At 43.2% G+C, this 22146-nt stretch overlaps 1 protein-coding gene across 18 annotated transcripts in view; it reads left to right on the plus strand.

Annotated features, from left to right (window-relative positions):
• LOC306699623 (plectin-like) overlaps window positions 1–22146 on the plus strand; it is a 122492-nt gene that overhangs the window by 76874 nt on the left and 23472 nt on the right. For 4 of the 18 annotated variants that reach the window (XM_079164287.1, XM_079164290.1, XM_079164296.1 and 1 more), the window contains exons 3-13: window positions 9703–9764; window positions 12390–12404; window positions 13092–13181; window positions 14574–14651; window positions 14770–14862; window positions 16134–16300; window positions 19010–19125; window positions 19237–19340; window positions 20528–20647; window positions 21366–21461; window positions 21551–21678. In XM_079164287.1, coding sequence (XP_079020413.1) covers window positions 9703–9764; window positions 12390–12404; window positions 13092–13181; window positions 14574–14651; window positions 14770–14862; window positions 16134–16300; window positions 19010–19125; window positions 19237–19340; window positions 20528–20647; window positions 21366–21461; window positions 21551–21678 — 1069 coding nt within the window. Of the gene's footprint in view, window positions 1–6582; window positions 7251–9702; window positions 9765–12389; window positions 12405–13091; window positions 13182–14573; window positions 14652–14769; window positions 14875–16133; window positions 16301–19009; window positions 19126–19236; window positions 19341–20527; window positions 20648–21365; window positions 21462–21550; window positions 21679–22146 lie in introns of those variants that run through there. The other 14 variants (XM_079164289.1, XM_079164294.1, XM_079164299.1 and 11 more) reach the window with 6 other exon arrangements.

Consider the following 22146-nt stretch of genomic DNA (forward strand, 5'->3'; position numbering starts at 1 on the left):
ATGAAGGATAACAGAGATAATGGGTTTGTAAATGGAAAAAAAACACACACCTACACACACACCTACACACATAAACACAAATAGAGAGCAGCCTCTGCTTTCCATTTATTTCAGTCCTGAGGGGGGCGCTCTCTCACAATACACTACAAGGTATAAAAATGGGTTGAATCACTTTTCTGACCAGCTGTATCAAAAATCATATCAAATTCAATATAGAGGAATATTTAGTTTCCTTAGAAGTTGTGTCTGCAGATGAAAATCAAGCCACAGAACTACTCTCCTTGGAGTGTTTTGTAATACACTGAGGTGCTGAGAGTTTTGCCTCCTGGCTGCTGCAATAAATCCCACAATGACTTGAAGCTGTATCTCAAGCAATTCATATGTTACAACCATCAACAAGCACTTGGGCACACCTGTGTTATGATTGGGGGGAGGCGACATAACTATGGGAGCTGTCGCTCTAAATCCATGCTGTGATGTGTGGTAACATGTCTGAAGATGATAAAAAGAAGTTGTATAGTGCCAAAGAATTTCAGTCATTTTCTTGGCTCATGCCTTGTTGTAAATGAGTAACTAAGATAGATATGAAGTGGTCGTTCTGGTCAGCATTATCTTTATTAACTAGATCAAAATCAGCATGCCCACCAGGATAGCGTCAGCTTTTATCTAAGAAATGTTATATAGGCCGGAAATATCTATACATGAGAACAATGCGTTCATCTTCTGCATAACCAACGATCTAATTATGACTAATCATGACAACATAAACACTACCGTCCTTACATCTATATTTCACAATTATATTCTACTACTATATTGAGTGACAGGACATTAGTGTGTCAGTAATTAATTACTTTATCAGAAAATCCTTCTTTTTTTCTGCTGTTGTGTAACATGATTATGAAATGTTTCTTTTTCTGAAGAAGCTTTTGCATCAAGGGGGTTGTTTAAGTTGATATAGTATTTAGTAATTAAGCTTATTCCTACTTTTCTATACATTGTTTCCCTATATATTTTAACCCCAGTAAAATGTCAGATATCCATAATAAGCTTGCAAAGTTATTGGGAGAAAACGATTTGTTTTCCTTCTATTCTTTATCTTTTTAAATAGTTGCTCTTCTTATCTCCCTATAGTCCATAGCTTCATAGTTGCAGAATCTACTGGGGTAGAGTTTGGGTGTGGTTGTGCTCCGGCGCCATCTAGTGGTGAGAACAATGTCTCGCCTTCTGCCAGTGGGAGAGAGCGGTGCATTGGGTGGAAGATGGTGTTTTCCTTTCCACGTCAGTTATGGGGAGACTCCTGTGTCTAAAAATACGGCCGTGAGTAAGAGTCAGTCACAGCTCCCACTGCACATGCTTCTGTATGTTTATAGCTGTTGTCATAGAAACATGCTCAAGTTCCCCTTTTTTTCCACATCTGCAACGGTAAGATGGAAATAGCGCATGTCATAATGAAGGATTCATCAAACACATGAGAAAAGGGGAACCTACAATATTCAGCTTTCAGTTCATTAAAAGCTCTGATATTCCGTAGAGCTTCTTATAACAAACACAACATGTAATTAAGTAGTTTTTGATGTACTTTTAGTAATTCCTCTCTTTTTTTAAGTGTGTAAAAAAAGGTTTAGGGTCCAAAAGGTTATTAAGTTGTAATTTTAGTAAAAATCCAATCTAACATTTCCAACACATTTTGCTGCTACTTTATCACAGATTAATGGATTCACTGTGTTCGGCTTTGAGGTAAAACATTGAATTGATTCATTGAGTCGTCAATTTACAGAAAATGAAATCGGCAACTATTTTGAGATTTGCTTAATTGTCATTTTTCAAGCAAAAGTGCCAAACGTTACCTTGTTCCAGCTTCTATCACGAGGTGCTTTGATATATAAAGTGAGATGATGAACTTTAGGTTTGGGGATCCCACTTTGTTTGGAATAGGAGAAGAAGAGAGGTGCTAGGCTACAGCTGAACAGCAGTATGCAAACAAAGACGGCATGTATATTTAGTGTTTTTATTGAGGTCAAATATTTCCCTATGGAGTGAAGTAAACAAGGCAAGGAAAGTTGGTGGTCATAACCACGTCCAAACCCACAGTCATGGATATTTCAAATGTATTTATCATCAGAAAATGCTGCTCTGACTCAAAACACCAATACTGCTGTAAATATGTTCTTACTTACATTTAGGCACTTTATTTAGTAAATTTATATAAAACAAATATTACAAATTGTTCTTTAACTCAGAGAAAAAAGAAACATAATGCGTTTTTTAATTACATTTGACTTATTTCGGCAAAACAATAATACGTTGCGTTCTTCACGTCTTATTTGACATCTACATGTTCAGCCACAACACTTTAACTGTGTTGCTCTCGCCTGCAGAGGGAGACACATGCAGCTTTAAACGTTGTCCTCTGAGCCACTGGAACTGCAGCCACCTCAGCTATTCACCCCCATCAGCCTGTTGCAATTGATTTCTCCAACTCAAACATTAGCAACAGTCACAATCCCAGATGTTGCTCTTTCCACAGCGGCTTCCAAAGGTCAGCGCTGAGCTATTTTAAAACTCAGCTGTCGCGGCGGATCCAGAGGCCCGTTAAGTGGGTTTTCAGCTCCATTGTTAGATCTAATCATAACAACATAATTGAGAGTCTGCTGACGGGCTGGAGATCCTTGTGGATAATAACTGGACATCGCATCGCGGCACAATGGCTCATTAGTTTTGTTCGACTTAGAAACAGGCCACCTATGACCGTGTATTGTCTGTGTTTTGTTTTTAGATTTGTTTTGGTTTTCAATAGAATAGATTAATTCATGCAACATTAAAAAAGGGCCTTTTTTAAAATGTTTTAAATTCAGTGCGCCACATGTCAGAGTGTTTTGAGTCATGGAGTGAGCATCACGGCCTGGATAATACTGCTTTTGATCTTTATGAATCCTCACTTTCAAAAACACAGTCGCGTCGCGGAGGATCTCTTTTTGCTCATCTGGCTTTGCATTCAAAGCGTAGCAGAAATCTGATCCGGCGTGCACTGTGATTCAGGTGGCAGCTATCTGCCCTGCCTCCTCCTCCTCCCTCCTCCTCCTCCTAAACAACTGAGGTGATAATCCAGGGTGTGTTTAGGCTGCTCCTAGTTTTATTAACATTCCTTTCCCTGCGGGGTGTGGTGGCCAGATATCGCAGTAAATACACTTTCACCTGAATTGACCACGAGTGACTGAGACATTAAAGGGAGGGATAGAAGAAAAAAAAGAAGAGCGGTAGAGCAAATCCTTTCTGCGGCTTTTTCCATCCTCTACGATGAAAGGTGTTGTCCATCCTCCCTCTGTGTAAACCCTTAAAGTTGCTCTGCAGTTCAGCGCTTTCAAAAGCCATAATGACATATTCTTAGAATTCTTTTGTCCTGTAATGTGTTGGCTTGGTTTGGGAATGGAGTCCCCCGGGAATCCCCCGTGCTTAAATACAGGTTGTTCAAGGCTGCAAGCTCAGCCCAGTGTTTGTAAAGTAAGTACAGTACGCCTCTAATACTGACAAACAACATCGTGTGTTTTGTGTAGTTTGATTCAAACAGATTGATGCTTAAAGGATAGCGTTAAAGCGAAGTGATTTTAGCTCGCCGGGTCCATCGTCTCTTTTTCTACTGTACTGCTGCGGTAATAGCGATAAACAAGTCATGTCAAAGGCACGCATGAGTGATTAGAAATGTAATTGTCACAGATGCATGTGAGATTACCTTTTATACAGGATCACAAAACAAAAACAAAAATGGTTTATGGGGACTGTGGTTTTCAGGACCACAAGCACCGGTTTGGGAACCAACACATGATGTTGGTGGTCGGATTTGTTTTAATTAATCATTTTCACAATGCTACAGTATCTTGTTTGTTTAGCCTACAGCCACGCCAGCAGCTCTGATAGGCGGCATTCATGCACAGTGGTGCTTTGAGCTAAATGCTAACGTCTGCAAGCTAACATGCTCTCAAAGACGATGCTAACATGCTGATGTTTAGGAGGTGTAATGCAGGGTATCCCACGCTGAGCATCTTAGTTTAACATTTGCTAGTCAACACAAATTAGAGCTCAGGCTGATGGGAGTGATTAGTTTTGCAGGTATTAAATCAAAGTATTAGACAATTAGAAATGTTGACTTAATGGCGACTGAAGATCACCAAAGTGGTTTGAGCAACCAACTGACATTTCCATCTCTAGCCTCTTGCATGGCTAAACAAATGGCTACAAACAGAAAGCTATCTGTAGACTGGGAAAATAAGACTTTTAAAAGCAATGCTAGAAGTCCCAATTTACCCAAACCCAACCTTCCTCTAACAATAGCCTGCAAGCATGTAAATAGATAGTAAGTATCAGTGTGGGAAGAAGGAAACCCTTGTTCCCTGTCACTTCCATCATTGAAAAAAAATGATCAAACCTCAAACTTGTCATTGAGAAAGAAAAGACTTTCTCCTCTTACTTTCACCAAGCTCATATATAAAAAGCCCAAACTGTTCCATCTGGTTTTAATGAAGCCAGATGAGGCAGCAGTGTAATAAGCATGTTGAGATCTTAATGATATGCTTCCTTTCCCGGTGGAAAGATCTCATGACTAAGATGTTCCACACGTTCTTTCGTTCTCGCCTGTTCCCTCTCGGGTCTCCCGCTAGTGTTGCCCGTGAGGTTCAGAAGAGCTCTAGTAGGTGTCGGTGCGTGTTTCACTGCCAGCACGCCACCGAGTTACCGTCTACTGTTGCTTCTGCAGCTCAGATAACCTGGACAACCGTTAGTATTCTGTTCAATTTTAATTCCATTCCATTCTATTCTACACTGTACATCGTTAATGAGAAACTTTATAGACCTTTCGCTGTTCTCATTCCTTAAAGTGTTACATGCTCCAACTATTTGATTCAAATTACAGCATGTATAGTGTCAGGCTGCGAGGTTAAATGAAAGTTCGGCATGATTCCTTTCCTTTAATTGCCTGCCCACATACCACTCCTTAATTCCTTAGCTTGCCCAGACATTGAATGGACCTACAAAGGTGTGTCTCCGAAATTTGCTAACGTGGCTCGCAATGAGTCAACGCTCTCACACGCCCACACGGACACACATTACCCTGACACATGAAGCACCTTCATGTTCCTACAGGTCGCGTTCAGCACTCGGCGCTCTGGGAGAAGAAGTGGTTTTGGATGCCTGATTAAATCATGTCAGTCAGTGGGGGGGGGGAACGGGATATAGTATTATTAGTGCTAGAGGGGCGGGACACACCCTGCCCTCAAGCTTACCTGTCAGCACTAGCCGTATAGGGCACCACTATGGAGGAACTTTGTGTAACTAAGCCCCAAACTCCTCGGATAAACTCTGAATACATGCAGGAACTGTGTGCTGGAGAGACACTTAAAAGCAAGAGTGACCTTTGAAATGAGAAATAACACAATCTCCCTTTCACAAAAGAAAAGTTTAAAGTCATAAGTAAGATATATGCACCATGCTTCTACAGCCTCTCTTGGTCTGGCATGACCAGTAGCTTACGGTGGCTAAATTTGACTAATATTAGCTATATTTACGCACACATTGCTCTGTGTAATCTGGCATTACTGACTCACTGTACTGCCTGAATGCCGCTTCTCCACTTCTGCTACATTTTAACACTTTAAATGAAAATCTGATGACAGTACTGGTGGTTTGGATTTCATGACTGATTGATTAGTTTCAAGTTTATTTTCTGCAGTTTTTCTGCAGATTAATCGATCATAGAATATAACTTTGCATCCAGTATGACCCTTGAAATATGTTTAGAATGGTTATTAACAAAAACCCAGAATAATAATCTTACACAGCATTCACGCAATGCCTGTTGTTTTGCCTTTGCTGTTCTAAACACTGCCTCCCTGCACCTCCTCCTCTGGATAGCAGGAAGTAATGCATCTGATGTTCGCTAATTTGTTTAGGATTAGTCACCACAAAGCAGGAAATGGGTAGTCAGGCCGAGAAACAATGGTGGCGGCGACTGAACGGCCGAAGAAAGAAGCTCCGGCTGCAGAAAAACTTCATGAAAGAGGCAAAATGGCTTTACAGAGCTGGAGATAAGCTTCAGCGAAGTAGTGAGAAATGCTCTGCGACAATGAAAACTCAAACACAGATGCTCGGACGCGTGTGTCGACTTCTCAGAGCAGCCTGTCATCACACACATTCACAAGCGTGCTCAAACACTGAGCTATAAGCTGCTGTATCTCTCTGTAAAGCAGTGATGTTCAGGGTGTGGTCATCCATCGCTGTCTGGAATCCAAATCAGCCCTTCCCAAAACTATCTCATCCCCCAATCGCTTCTCTTTTCTTTCTTTTTTCTCGTCGCAGTGAGTAACTCCTAATGTGAGATGTCTGAGGAATGCTGTGACTAAGTAATGATTAACCATGAGGTTGTGTGTTGGTGTGTATGTGAGTGTTTGACTGACTGTTTTTGTACTTGTTGTATATCTATCTTACTTCTGGCACTAGATTGTATATCTTTTATTAATGTTCTATTCAGTGCAATATAAATTCTTAAAAAGTAATCAGCTCAGACTTTTTTTATTGCACCTTGAGACTCAGCTGGTGTGTGTGTGTGTGTGTGTGTGTGTGTTTTCTTGCGCAAACGAAGCAATGAAGCAATAGTCCATGCAGCTAGGTTACCACACCTCGTCCTCGGCGAGGCATGGGCAAGAGGAAAGGGGTGTGTTTAGAGCCCCGCCCACCGTGTCCTCCACACACTAGCGCCCACTAAATACACCCTCGCTCATCCCACACAAGGACAGGCCCAGACTTCATAGCCCACAGGCACCATTTCCTATGAAAGGGATAGAGTGAGCGGGAGCAAAAAAGAGAGAGAGAGAGAGAGAGAGAGAGAGAAAAAAAAGAAAAGAAAGCGGGGCAGAGTCGAACCCGATGAGGGAGTGAGGAGTTTGAGAGGCAAGGAGAGAGGGAGAAATCATAGGTCTGTGAAGTGCTGAGTGGATTGTGGCCACAGGACTGCATGCTCCGGGACGAGCCAGAGTGACAGATAGACGCGAGAAAAGCAGAAGTTTGCTCTCAAGGGCGAAAGCCGGCGAGGATATTTTATCATTAGGAATATTATTCTGCGTGCTGATAAACAGTGAAAATGAACTCTCAGCAGCAGAGGTACAGGAATTTCTCCTCTGGCAGCACGGGCAGAGAGAGGATGCCCTCAGACGAAGGCTATAACCGGGGGATGCTGAAGGCTACGGACGGCAGGAAAGGTACCAGTATGGTGGCAATCGATGGAAAACGGCTCCATTGCAAGTCTTGATCTTGATGTATTTGCTCCTGTGTGTGTGTGTGTGTGTGTGTGTGTGTGTGTGTGTGTGTGTGTGTGTGTGTGTGTGTGTGTGTGTGTGTGTGAGTGAGACGCCGCTGGGCAAGAGTGAGAGGAGCGTTAGACAATGGTTTCAGGTTTTGTGCATCTTTGTCCGTAAGAGCTTTAAGAGGTTCATGTGATGCGCCTTGATTGGCCAGCGTGTTGTTTAATGTGTGGTTCTGTACATCAGTTAGCTCATCAGTCAGATTCCACAAGGTGGCGGAGTGTCCCGTGTTGTCACAGGCAAGTTTGAATGTCAAAGCAATCTAGCATTGAGAAATGGCAGACATGCAGTTATTGTGATCAGACTGTAGTGTCTGTCCAGTGTTTCTCCATCTCTGTGACTTAAAGGAGGATACTCCCCTTTTCTAATGCATCAACAGCTTCCTCACTTCGTATTGGTCAGCAAAGCCCATTCACATCTTTTGCTGTGTGGCATGCATGTGTTTTGGGGGTTGAATGAATCACTGCAGCTGCAGTCTATTTTACCTTAACTTGTGCTGGAGACAGGATGAATAGTGTGTTACATTTTCTTCCTTTTTTTCCCCCCAGTTTGTTCCTCTTTTTTTCCTTTTTACCATGCAGTGGAATACATGAGTTCCCCTAATCAAGACACTTTGATTGTGCCATTGTGATTCCCTGAGCAGTGGTGGACAAAGTATTTGAATTCCAAAGTGAAAGTAGGAATTAAACAAGAATTAAAAACTCTAAAGCACTCATCACACAGGGAAGATTAACTTGTGCTCTATTGTGATTAACTGCAGTATTATTACTAATGCAATAATGTGTAAGTGTTGGGTTAAGGTGGTGGCTAGTTCTAACAAGACTGTTGGATCATTCCATCGATAACATTAGATCGTACTTTATACGTTTATTGTACAGTATGTTCTGCGTGTACAATCTTAATCTGCAAAGCAAACAAAGTAAATGTACTTTCCACCACTGCTGTTTTGAACTTTTTCGCTGATGTGGGCAGTGAGCTCCACACCTCACCGAAACCTGTTTGTGTCCGGTGACATTAGATCCTTGAAGGTCACTCAGCCCCTATCCACTCGCATACCCTGCGCTTATAAAGAGCAACGAGGCCACAGAGAGTAGTTAAAACAGCATTAGGTAACGTGACGTGAACAGAATGCAGAGACCCAACAGGTCAAGGTGCAACTCCTCTGGGAAAACAGCTTCGTCTACGGCCGCGTCCGTGTGAGTGTGTCACCAATCGTCACTCCTCCGCCCTGGCAGGAAGTACGTAGTTATAAGCTCAGCCCCCCCCCCCATTGGTTTCAATGATAAATGAGGTGGTTAAAAGGTCTGCGGTGTCGAAACAAGGTTTCCTTGGAAACGTGGTTCCATAACACACTTGCGGAAGTCATGCTGACACCCTCCTGAAAAAAACAAATGCAGCCTATATGGGCTCCTTGAAAGGTTGAATCACAGCCCTTTGCTTCTCTTTGCTGGGTGTGTCGCTGACCGTTCAGATAACTCCTATTAAACTGATAAGACAGAGGACTTTCATGTCGGTGTCCATAGTTCATTCTGGCTTAATGTGGATGGAATTATTTGCTGTGTGAGTCAGTAAAGGAGGGTTTATCAGTAAAAATACAAAAAAGTGCCTGATTGGCTCCCTCAGTCCTCAAAAAGCGCCACTTGTCATGCTGCGTAATGAAAACGGTGCATTAAAGATCAAGTGAAAACGAACCCGATCCATCCACTGTGTCCATAATAAAGGTTGCAGCGCCGCCACACCTTGTGGGTTTGGCCTGAACTCCAATAGGAATTGGGTGTATGCAGGGTTGTTGTCTCAGTGGGCGTGCTTCTTGCCATGATCTTGTTGTTTCTTGTAGGAAAATTGCACTCTCCAATAGATATGCCATGTCTTGTTGTAACCATGCGGAGCACCTGAAAACATCCGTGCCTCACGATGGAATCCTTTTTAGGAATGTTTGTGTCCAAGAGCACAGCTGGCAGCGGTGTCATAGGGACAGATGTGACCCCGCAAATACAACGTTTCCCAGACAACGGGGGGGGGGGGGGGGGCAGCTGCCAACAATGACTGTGATCTGAGGCGGTCTGACTCGGGTGCAGGCGTGCACAGTCAAGAGGCATTTTTTTTACCTGGTGATGAATCAGTTTGTCAGATTTACAGATATCAAACAAGTCTGGTATTTTGGGGATTTCCTCTTTCCTTTGCTGCTTTTATGCCAAATAAACGGAGCTTCCAACCGCCATACATCCGTCATCACAAAGCTACAGCACACGATTTGTAAACATTTAGGCTACATTCACAAAGAATCATGTCGATTTTGTTTCCTTTTAACACGTGTCTGATGATTAACTGTGGCGTCTCTGTTTTGCAGATGAACGAGATCGAGTACAGAAAAAGACCTTCACAAAATGGGTGAACAAGCACTTGATAAAGGTGAGGAGCCGTCCTTGATCTTATTCTTTACCCTAAAGGTACATTCAAGCTCTCACACGTCTACAGTGTCATGTTCATTTTCACACTCCCGAGGTACACGTGTGCATAAAAAAAAAAAATGCCCACATATGTCACTTTCTCTGAACCTCACAAACATGTGGTTGACTGCTTTCTTACATAACAACAACAACATGTCACAACTCCGATGTTGAGAAGTGTTGACCTTTGATTAGAATGAAATCCATGTACTTTACAGCTGCAACTAGTTTGGGATTCTTTATTTTTATTTTGGCAAGAATTTCAATGCATTGTTGATATTTTCACTGCAGAATGATGGGCGATCCAAACAATAATCACACGGGATAATGTCTTTATAATTAATTCATTACATCATAATATAATTAAGAGTTGTGAGTGACTGGTCATGATGATCTAAAATGTAATCCATCCCTTACCTGTGCATTGGAACTGACCCTGTGGAAGTGACTGCCACCATGACACCTCACCCCCCCCCCCCCCACACAAACGCACATTAGCTTGGCAGTCGTTGTCTCACACCTTGTCTTTAACATGGCACCGTGATGGGGGAGGCTAACAAGAAGTCCGGTCCGTCATCAGCTTGGAGGCTGTGTAAACCCTCCGTCAGCGGGCGTCCGCTCTCGCCTACCTCGCCCTCTGTTCTCAAACTACGACCTGAAAGCAGGCCGATGCATCACGCTTTTCGGGGGAAGACAGGGCCAAACTCCTCACTCTGGAGTTCTTCATTACAAGTGAAAAATGAGCCCCCGTAACACAATACCCCTCCCACAGAGCAGTAAAAATACCCCTGTCTGTGCCACTTTTGTTCCAGAAAACTCCCATTGGCAGCAATGCATTAACAGCCATCACAACATTAAGCGCGTCCACATTATTTGAACATTCGCTCCACAGACACAGGGCCATTCATTTTTTTTTTTTTAATGGAACAAGAGGGGGGGAAAAAAGCACAAAGAGTGTTTTCCTTTCCATGAATGTGCGGTGCAATACAGTCTATGAGAACGTACTGTAGATCCTCTTGTTCCTCTTTAGTGATCGCTGTGAATTTTGGAGGGTGAGTCACAGACATCTGGACTCATTTACCTCCTTCTGGAAAGGCAAATTCTGGTCTCGGCCCAGGGCCCACGGTGGTTATTAAGGCCAACGGTAGCACGTGTGCTGCACAGACTCCCGGGTCTGTCTGTCTACCTGCGTTCATGCCCGGCCTGAACTGACGTTGATGTGTGGGAAGTTGCATAGATTGCAGATATTCACATCGATATGGTACGGTTTGATAGCAAACACGATAGTATTAGCATGACTGTTCTGTTTTCAAAAGTTTGAAGGATTGCACGTCAATATTTGGTATGAAAAATGTAACTTTTAACTTAAGAAGAGCAACGAATAACAAGAAAGGGATCATCATCTGCACCTACATTCAGCTACTGAAAATGTCGGTGAAGAAAAAGGCACATGTTCGGTTTGCAAGACTGCCCCTCTCAGGTTAAACTGATGTTAAACTGATTTAATGGCCTGAGTTGTTTCCCCAGCGCAGTAAATCTTTTTATACTGAGGAATGTCACACCAGCTGCAGAGCAAAAAATCTGCCTCTAGCGTAATCTTACAAACTACAATCGTTGCAGGTTGATTTCATATTATACCTAACTACTGTTGAAAGTATCCCCTTGGGGAGTTTTAGAGGAATTGCGCAAGGGGTCCTAAACATCGCGTTAAACCCCGAAGCATGTCGAGCGTTTGTCTCCATGTGGAGGGACCAGGATGTGGTGCTGCCAGCCATGTGCGCTAACGATTTTCACCTTGACAAGTTTACAGAGCAGCTTTGTTTTTTTGCGTCTGAGAGGACAATTTGTAGCACAACACTTACCTTTCAGCTGCAACAGTGTCACATGGAGCAGAGCCTCGAAGTAATTGAGGGGTGATGACAGCTGGCTCTTGAGTACACACTAGGGAAACACACTACAAGATAATCGCATAATTCTATATTTGAACTGAGGAATGTAACAGTAATGTTTGATTAAGATGTTCAAAGTTTTTAATAATGGGTGTGCAGCTCAAGAATATTATATTACAGTACTCTACGCAAGTTGATCCCACCACACAACATAGCCCCCGGGAGTACGTTTTAAATGTGTAGACAGTGAACCCTAGTGGTGGCAGTGCAGGCTGCCTTCACTCCACTCGGATCCAGATGTGTTCATCTGGGCTCTGCCAGAAGGGGCGGAGCATATCTAATGTTTGGAGAACTGTGTTGAAATTCTTGCCGACATAAAATGAGCCACTGTTGTAACTTGCAAGGGAGATGCGCTTTCATTCCATTCGAGGGCCGAGGCCTCCTTCACACATAATGGCAGAACGCACTCAGATGACGGATGCGCCGTCTGTCGCGAAAAAATAAATGTTTAACCACTCTGTGTTTCATCTGTCCCGTCTCGTGTGCCGCCGTGTCCATCATCTATGTCAACCAAATCGTTGCCCTTCGTTTTATTGTCATTTATTTCTCCCCTTCTCTCTCCTTTTTGTTTCTGTTCTCTCCGATTCTCCATTATCCTTCTGTTCTCATTCCTCCATCTTTCACCCCTCTTCACCCAGCATCGGAGGGCAGAGGTAGGTACTGGCACGTTCCAGCGGTTGACTCTACTAAATGTGTCTGGTCATGGGGACGACTTTGCATGGGGACCTCCCTCAATTTTTTTTGTTCTCCCCCTTTCCAATCTTGTGTTTTCTGTCATCGCCACAACAACTGTCTTGGTTGCAAGTAGACCACGCCTCACTTTTATAACCAGGGTCTGCACTTCTGACTGGTGATTGATTGAAATCCAAAAGATTCATTCGGGCTTTTTTTGTGTTTTATTTTGTTTTGTGTGTGTTTTTTTTTTTTTTTTTAAACCTCACTGCTCTGGCTTTTATGCGGTCCCATCTATCACTTTTCAAGGATGACAGCTGACATTTGGATTTGGAATCAGGCCTGCCTGCTCACGGCGATGCATTCCTGTCCCGGGTAGAACTGTACCTGTGGAGAGAATGATCTGAGCACTCTACACATATAAAACACACAGCAGTTCTCAAATCAGTGTAAAGCACTTCTGAGCTGAGCTTCAGCGCATTTGGAAACATTTGGAAAAATAGACCAGCATTGTGATTTATTGTGTTCCGCCTCAGTCACTAAAACAAATGTCCCAGCTGTTAGTCCTGATTAGCTGTCCCTGTATATGCTATGGGGTTGTCGGTGTTATTCACGGTGCTTGCCTCTTGAATCCCTGTGACATGCTCTTTTCCCTTTTGTCCTGGCAGTCGCAGCGTCACGTGACAGACCTGTATGAAGACCTTCGAGATGGACATAACCTGATCTCGCTGTTGGAGGTCCTCTCTGGGGATACGCTGGTGAGTACCGCCGCCGTGTCTGATTTCTGACCAGGGCGAGGGGGCCGACAAGTCTGCCCAAGCTCTGCATCTTTTACCTCCCAGACGTCCTCCAAACCAAAACCTAATCCAGACTAATTACACAAAGAGTACTCGTCTTCGGTCGAGCTGGGATATCATCCCTGTGGCAACAAGTCGTAACCAGTCGCAGCCACGTTGTCGAGTCAGAGCCTTAACCTGAGCTGAACAAAGACTCATTTACCGGCGGCTCTTGAGTCCAGGATCCCTTTCTCTCTTTCCTAACTATCTATCTAGTTTGTATTCATATGTGACTTCTCATAGTTTAGCCTGTCTATGTCTTCAACTCGAATCCTAAGGCTTACACACCAGCTCTGTACAGAGGCTGCTCTGCTGCTGTATAGTTCACCGCTCCCTCCACCAGCTCCAGCTCTGCTCATCTTCTGAACGCCTTCATAGCCTTGACACATTAACCCCACTTTGGCCTGTGTGTGTGTGTGTGTGTGTGTGTGTGTGTGTGTGTGTGTGTGTACTATACTTATATCTGATGAATACCGTTCTCCTTCTGTACTCCTCCTCCTTCTTTTCCTCGCTGTGACCTCTGTCTGTGTGTGCTGATCTTTGCCGTCTGTCCTTCGCCTCCTCTCTTTGCACTGCTCTTGCTGGGGCTAGCCGAGGGAGAGAGACGTGGTCAGGACCGCTGGGTTGGTGAGTGGGTCGATAACTTACAATAGTTCATTTTTAATTATCATAATTTATTCTTCTGCGCTTTCTCAAGTGTTTTGTTGCCTTTCTTCCTTTCTTTCATTCATTGACATGCTCGCTTTAAGCATTTGGCTGCTGGATTTGAACTAACTGCTGCTGCTGACATTATTTATTTGAACTTGGCAGCTTTGGCCTCTAGCTGTGCTTTGTTTTACGATGCAGTATTTCGACGCGTTTGTATTTGTTTAGGAATTTTTCGTATTTTGTTCAGCATTACTTTCCCGATTTACATTTGAAATTCAAAGGACAAACTGAGAATTGTGCATCATGAGCTCTTCTTAGCTTGCTGTCAGTAGGTGCTGTATTTAGTATTCTAAAGGTTTTTTTTTTCCAGCATATTCCCCCCCCCCCCCCCCCCCAAGTTTTGGGATGGTTGTGAACAACAGGATGATGAAATCAAAATAATGACTCACCTGAAATCCTAGAAATATATACAAGATTCACCAGTTATTACTTCATTTATTCTTTCTGTTAAATGTCTTTCCACATGAGTTTCAGTTTTCCTCCCCATCATTTCTCTGTTTTGATTTTGCTTTTCGTTCTCCTTCACCATGAGTATACCAAAAGTATCGTCTCTGACAGTCTAGTGTCCATCATGTAACCAAACATCTCTTTTTTCCCCGTCTTCAGCCCAGAGAAAAGGGCCGTATGCGATTCCACAAACTACAGAATGTACAGATAGCACTGGACTTCCTCAGACACCGGCAGGTACGAAACATATGAGGATACATTGAACCCGTCCCTGTCACAAGTCACCTTGTTGTGTGTGTGTTTTCACCAGATGCTGTAATCCTGAAAATAATCGCACCGCGTTTTGTCTTCTCAGGTCAAGCTGGTGAACATCAGAAACGATGACATAGCAGATGGAAACCCCAAGCTCACCCTGGGGTTAATATGGACCATCATCCTCCACTTCCAGGTCTCCTCTTCTGTCAGTGTTGTGTTCCGTTATATTATCGCTCTCTATACCTCTGTCTCTGGGATCTGCACCTGCTGTTTCCTGGAACCTATCGGGATGGATTCTGCTCTCCAAATTCCCTTTCAAAATTGACATTTTCGAACCAAAACGGAATATGTCATACCATATTTCTAGAAGCATTTACAGCTACATATTAACACCGCCGCCACATGTTTGGTGTGCTTTGGCTGATTTATGAACAGGATAAAGAAAATAAACACCACCAGGGTGTGTACGAATGAGTCATTTTCACCCTAACTCCCAAGGGGAGGGTGTGTCAGGCCGAGTGTACAGCTTGTTGTCATGCTACTCTCCCGACCACATCCCGTGTACTCTGGCCTTTTTCCTGCTGTTCCCGAGAATGCCGGAGAGCTGCCAGGCAGAAATCCCTGGGCACCAGCCTGACTGTCAGAGGCACGCCTTATAATATCAAATGATTCAGGTTCGGGTTTCAAAAAGCGGAGCATGGGAAATAAAGGAGACACTGGTGGTGAGAGTGGTGATCGGGTGAAGGTGCCAGGGTGCCCTGTAGATACACATAATGAGCCTTTTATACTTTTATAGAATAGAGAGAACAGCCGGTGAGTCATAGAGATCAGAGGGGAGAGGAAAATTCCAGTCTTACCAAGTAATGATAAGTTAATAAATCTCTCAACGCAAGTAAAGAAGAAGGTAAATAAAAAAGAAAATCTGCAAAAGAGGTGACATCACACCCCATTATTTTTTAATAATTCCTCATTTAAAAATGTTTGCAGATTTGCACGATAGTGTGTGAGAGGAGATGCATTTGAATGGCGCAAACACATTGATATACACACACACACACATGTACACAAACTGGAAAACTAGGACTATGACTCATCTTTTTTCAATTTTTTTTAAATTGAAAGTTATCTGGATGTTACAGCAGCGTTTCTCAGGACAGAAATCCTGCTGCATCCTGTGAGTCAGAACACTTAAAATCTACTGAACTCCTGATAAATGTTCAGCGTGTTAATAGACGAGACAACCAGGAAAGACATTAAGCCAAGGAATGATGAAAGCTTTTAATTGAGACTGTTCTGAACGTTTTATTCTAAACTATGGGTGTCTGGTGATTCCATTTAAATTACATCCTATGGTTTCCACTAATGACTTATCTCTTCCACATTTCACCAATTTTGCACCAATTCCACCTTTTCCAACAGTGTATTTGTATTTATATATATCTATATATGTACATATTGTTTCAGATCTCAGATATTCAGATCAACGGCCAGTCAGAAGACATGACGGCCAAGGAGAAGCTGCTGCTCTGGTCCCAGAGGATGACCGACGGCTACCAGGGCATCCGCTGTGATAACTTCACCACCAGCTGGAGGGACGGCAAGCTCTTCAACGCTGTCATACACAAACACCAGTGAGTGGGGCAATTTATCACTGATTATTTGCTGGATTGTAAAATCATAACAGCGATACAAACGGTAGCGAGAGCACGCGAGTCACTGCACTGGCATGTGAATCAGTTTGAAGGGTACGCAAAGAGACAAAGACACATATTAACTGTTGATTGTCAAGTTAAAAAAACAAAAATGCAGGGGTCCTGTAATAGGACCAGAGGGGCCGTGTCTTGTCATGACAGTGCTCATGAGTTTAATTTAATATATTGAGTGCACTGGACCAGGAGTGGGACCTTTGCCCAGCTTTCAAATGGCAAATTACGCCGGATTCAACATGCTCTGTAATTAAATCCCACTTTCAGTATTGACAAGATGTGTCTATTCCAGTCAGACATGATAACTATGGTGCGGCTTTTTAATGGTTTTATATCTTACGTCATATTTTAATGGAAAAACATATTTCAATAGTGCAGATCCTCTATATCGCAATGCTTAAATGAATCATTCACTTGCGTCTGATTAAACTTTCTCATAAAAACGTCTTCTGTTGACCTGTTTTCTACTTACTGCACCTGACAGTACTGCAGCTTTAATAAAGCTGTATTAATCACTCTCCATGAACATTTGAGGCCTTTAGGCTATGAATAACACAGGCGTTGGCCGTGAGTAACACTCTATTAAACAGGATTATCTTATTAGATTGTTTCCTAACCCTAGGTATTAAAAAGTCAAAAAGTCAAAGTAAAGTCCTTGCTGTCGACCACCAAATATGCTAATTCCCCTCAAGTTGTGTGTCTTTATCGTATAATTAGTGGTTAAGGATCGCTTTGTGTGGTGGCATCCTGGGAAATGAATGCCCGTTTATTTCTCAGGAAGATTTGTGAATGCAGTCTGCCATTGGTTGGTTTCTTTTTAGACGTTTCAACAAAGGGATGCGTGCAGAAGAGTCCAGAGAGCGACGTGGTATTAGATGAGAGAAAGTTAAACACGGAGCACGTTAAGAGTCTTTATGCATTGGAAGAAAGGGATACCTGCAGGGGCAAGTTTTTCAAGAACTGGAGTGTGCACCTGAAACTTTGAAACCTTTGAAACTTTTTTTTTTCTCTCTCTCTCTCTTTTTTTGGAGACACCTGAGGCTGCATTAGTGCTGCCTTTCATAATGGTCAGGGGTGTGGTGTGTGGGCGTGACTGTGGCTCTTTGTTGCTGCTACATGAAAACTGGGGCGTTGCTTTGTGTGTAGGCACAGTTCACAGCATCCCGGAGCAGAATGTGTTCGCTCGTCCAGAGAATTGTCCAGGGTTTATGTAGGCGTGTGAAGGGTTACTAATTTAATTTGTAACAGTGGAATTAGACATCACGTGGAAAAAAAAAGCAGTGACTGGGCTGCACCACTAGGAGGATTTTTCATCTCCGCAACCCTGCAGAAGGATTAAGGGGATCTTCACATGTTGATGGACACCTGAGACAATGCATTGGATTGATTTACATGCAACCGTCAAGCAACCGAAAGATCTGTGAAGCCTAAAGGCCACTGAAGCAAAACCTCTTTTACTTGCCGCTGGGCGAGGGCCGTCCTGCAGATCTTAAGATGCTCAGTATGAGGAAGAAGTCCAAGAAGAAGAAGGGAAGCATCAGCTTCACTGGCGGCTTGTCACGATCTGTCAGCGATGCGGACGACCGGGTGGTCATGTTTTGCGAGGACATCCCGTCAGAGGGATCCTCCTGGGACTCGGGGCGGGGTTCCCAGAGCTCGGGGGCCCGCTCCAGCGGGGACGAGCTGTGCCACGGATGCAGGTCCCGTGGCTTTCATGATAGAGAGGGACGGAGCATGAGCAGCTCCTCTGTGCCGACAGAGCAGTACTCCGTGCGAGAAATCCGCCACGTGGAGGCTTCACCTGCTTGCGGGCAGAATGCAGGTCGTTCCACTCTACGCATCAGAGAGCTGTATGAACCTGCTCCATCTGTTACTTATTGCACATATTGGATTTGCTTTTGATCATTTGTGGAGTTGGTCATGCATTTGAAAGAGTTTGTGATATAATGATTAGAAGTTCTGTAATGGTCAAGTATGCATGCGTGACAGATGAGGTTTTGTGATGCATTCAATCATTCTGCTTTGCAATCTGAAGACGTTACCTTTTTTTTTTTATTAATGTCCTGAGAGTCAAGTAGCGGGCGGCTGCCTATTTAAAATAAGTCAGCTGTGATTACATCAGCTGCTCTATGAATTAACATTCCAGCTATAGATGCTCTGCCAGGGAGAGTCAAACACCCAGAGGACAAAAATGCAGGTGCTCATACAGAGAAAGTGGGACAGGTGGGATGTAGCCATTGGCAGAAGGTCTTAAAAAAGCACAGCCACCGCTTACAAGTGAGCCGAACCTGTACAGACTTCATGAATTCTTTATTATGTTAATGTTATTGGCATTTAGCCCTCCATTCTATCCCACTTCCCAAGAGTTAACTTTGGATTTCTGAGGCTGTAAATACAACACATGTGCGCATATAAGCTAAACTTTTTAATTGCAGCTTTACAGTTGCTCTCATATGTTGATATCAAATGTATCGTGGCAGTTCTGTTGTGGAGACTCAAAATGCATGTCCTTACACTGCAGATCGTAGTCGGTCATACTATTAAACTCGCGTGAAACGTTTCACCAGACCACCCCCTGAAGATTACTATAACTTATCACCGAGTGATTAATCGTCCATGTTTGTGTTCCCCTAGTCCCAGACTCATCGACATGGGCAGCGTGTACCGACAGACCAACCTGCAGAACCTGGAGCAGGCCTTCACTGTGGCAGAGAGCGACCTGGGGGTGACCCGCCTACTGGACCCTGAGGGTAAGACTGGCCCCAGAGGCGATTTAATCTTGTAATCATTTGGTTTGTTGTGCTGCATTATGTCTGTATTCATTGCAACATGCAACATGAAATAATGAGCTGTCCTTTCAGATGTCGATGTCCCACACCCTGATGAGAAGTCCATCATCACTTATGTGTCATCCCTGTACGATGCCATGCCTCGGATGGATGTACATGATGGCGCCAGATCTAACGTGAGCGGAACTTGTTCCATACCATGAGTCTCGGTTGACAGACACAAACGTTTGCTCTAATTAGATCTGATTGAAAGCTTGATCAGATTTATTAAAACATGAACGGGCTTGTGACTCTGCTTATAAATTAGCCTTTTGTTGAGCAGTATTTACTGCTGCTTTCAAAGAGAAATAGAAGTCTTGTGAAACCAAGTATCACAGGACATTAGCAACCTGTGTTGTTTACACTGCGTTAGCCAAAAGGCAAAAGCTCATATGTGTCGACACGCATCATGTGTTCACATAAAACATACTGTATAGTAGTTTATGCACTCATTGGACTCATGGTGTGCTGCTGGTGCATTTAATGTGCTGTTGTATCTCAAAACAAGTAAAGGTGAATGCTGATCTTGCATCTTTTCTAGTAACAGCAACCAATGGCTCTGGGAGAACCAGAGATATATTTATTTATTCATTTGTTTGCTTATTTATTTTCTATTTCGAACATGAAAAAGGAAAACAAAAATAACCAATACAATGCAAAAACAGTAAACATATCGCAAACTCTAAAAATAGAAATTCTTATAAACAATATAAATCAACAATGTAAATAAATATTACGCGTCTGAAAAAGAGCAAGAAGAAGTTTACGCTTATATGATCTTACTCCACCTCCATAACTCAAACAATGATTTATCATATAAATAACTACCCCAATGCCATTATGTTCAACACGAATATCCACCGATTGGCAATCAGTTATCACTCACACAATTACCTCACATTCATTCAACCGACCCATCCTCACCCCGATACCTCTTAAAAGATATTGTTTGTACCTCTTCTTAAATTGATTTATATTTGGACTTTGCTTGAGTTCTATATCCAAACCATTCCACGAGTTGAAACGCTCTTACTCTTCATAGTTTTACAAACACAAGGCTTCTTTAAATTCAACTCTGCCTGTCTGTCTCCCACCATTGTCTTCCTCCCCCTCCACTGTCTCCTCCACCTTCATCCACCTCTTCTCCACACTCTGCCTCCTTGTCCACTCACACAAGACCCCGATTGTTTGGTGCCTAATTGAGTTTAGCGTGGTGTGCGAGCGATCGAACATGGCGACGTGGGAGGAATAAGCGCCATCCTGTCTGTTGTTGTTGTTGTTGTTGTTAAACGCCCGACTGTCTTTTCTGCTGTGCTGGCTGCAGGAGCTGGAGCTGCGCTGGCAGGAGTACTACGAGCTGGTGACTCTTCTGCTCCAGTGGATCCGCCACCATGTCACGATCTTTGACGAGAGGAAGTTCCCTGCCAGCTACGAGGAGATAGAGGTGAGACGATGTGCCGATAGTATGCCTCTCTGCCAGAGATTTGTCTTTTGTTGAAGAGCACAAATATCTTAGTATTTAATACTACTCATAATAAACAATTAAAACGCATTGCATGTCTTAATAATGAAAGTATTGTGAAAAAGAGGTCAAAGAACACGCTTATATAATGTGTAACTGTGGGCAGATGGCAGTAACTGTATTCCCAGACATTGTTGTACTGTAGGTGGGGCCCTGTCAGTGCTGAGAATATGCAGCCAAAAGGCAGATCATGCTGAACCTAATCCTGAGAAACCACTCCCTGTCAGCGCTGTAGAATAAAAGCTTAGCGTGACTTTAGTGGTTTTTCTTAATTCTCTCTCAAGTGAAATTATCAGCAACACAGCATCATCCAAAGTAGCAGTTTGGCCGTGCTTAGATAAGTCTGTTTAGAGAGCGAGTAACATTTTTCTTTCGTAATACAGGCAGTGAGGTCATTTGAGTCACTTTATAAGTTCAACTCAATTTACACCAGTCATGGGAATGAATAAACAAAGGACAGCACCCCATTGCGTAGAGACTCCTACTGTAGCGTGATGTGTTAACGTGCTAATGCTATTTAGGAAATGTGTATTTTAAAGTCATTTAAATGTGCCAAACATGTAATTCAAGACATACATCAAATGAAGATATAGATTACTAATTTAAACTTTCTTTTTTGTGTGTATTTTGTTTTCTTTAGCTTCTTTGGCGCCAGTTCTTGAAGTTCAAAGACACGGAGCTGCCATCGAAAGAAGGCGACAAGAACCGGTCAAAGCACATCTACCAGTCCTTTGAGGCAAGCTAACCCTTCTGTCCTTTTGTATTTTATTGTGCTCTGTTCTATTGAGTGGCAGCTAACACATTCTGCTCCCAACATGCCCACAGAGTGCCGTGCATGCCGGCCAGGTGAAGGTCCCTCCAGGCTACCATCCCATTGATGTGGAGAAAGAATGGGGTCGACTTCACGTGTCCATCCTGGAAAGAGAACGGCTGCTCAGGATAGAGTTTGAGAGGTTAGCACAGCGGTGGATATGCCACAATGTATTCTTTTATTCATTTTCCTTGTACTTGTGTTTTTTTTCTAATACTGTCAAGCTAATAACTGAAGAAAAATGCTACTAGCTAGTAGCCTAGCTTTAGTCTGAGGGTTATTGCGTTAGCTAGCCTGCTAACCTTCCGACACCGCCAAAGCTGTGCTCATGAAGGTCTCACAAAAGTATGTCATTCCTAATTACGTTGTTATATACCTAAAATAAAGGTAAATTAAGTTACTCCTTTATCTAACAACAATGTTGTTTCACCGTCATATATATTTTGTTGCAGCTGTAATGCATCATTTCCCCGCTTTGGTAGAAGATAGACAAACATTCTGGCTGGTGACCAGACGTTTTGCATCAAAACAAGTCATGTCATGAGATGGTTCGGTCATCTCGCAGCCTGACAGCCTCGTTCATGGTTCTGAGATGAGGAGTGACTGAGTG

This window comes from Pholis gunnellus (genome assembly GCF_910591455.1).
Source record: "Pholis gunnellus genome assembly, chromosome: 8".
Classification (NCBI taxonomy): domain Eukaryota; kingdom Metazoa; phylum Chordata; class Actinopteri; order Perciformes; family Pholidae; genus Pholis; species Pholis gunnellus.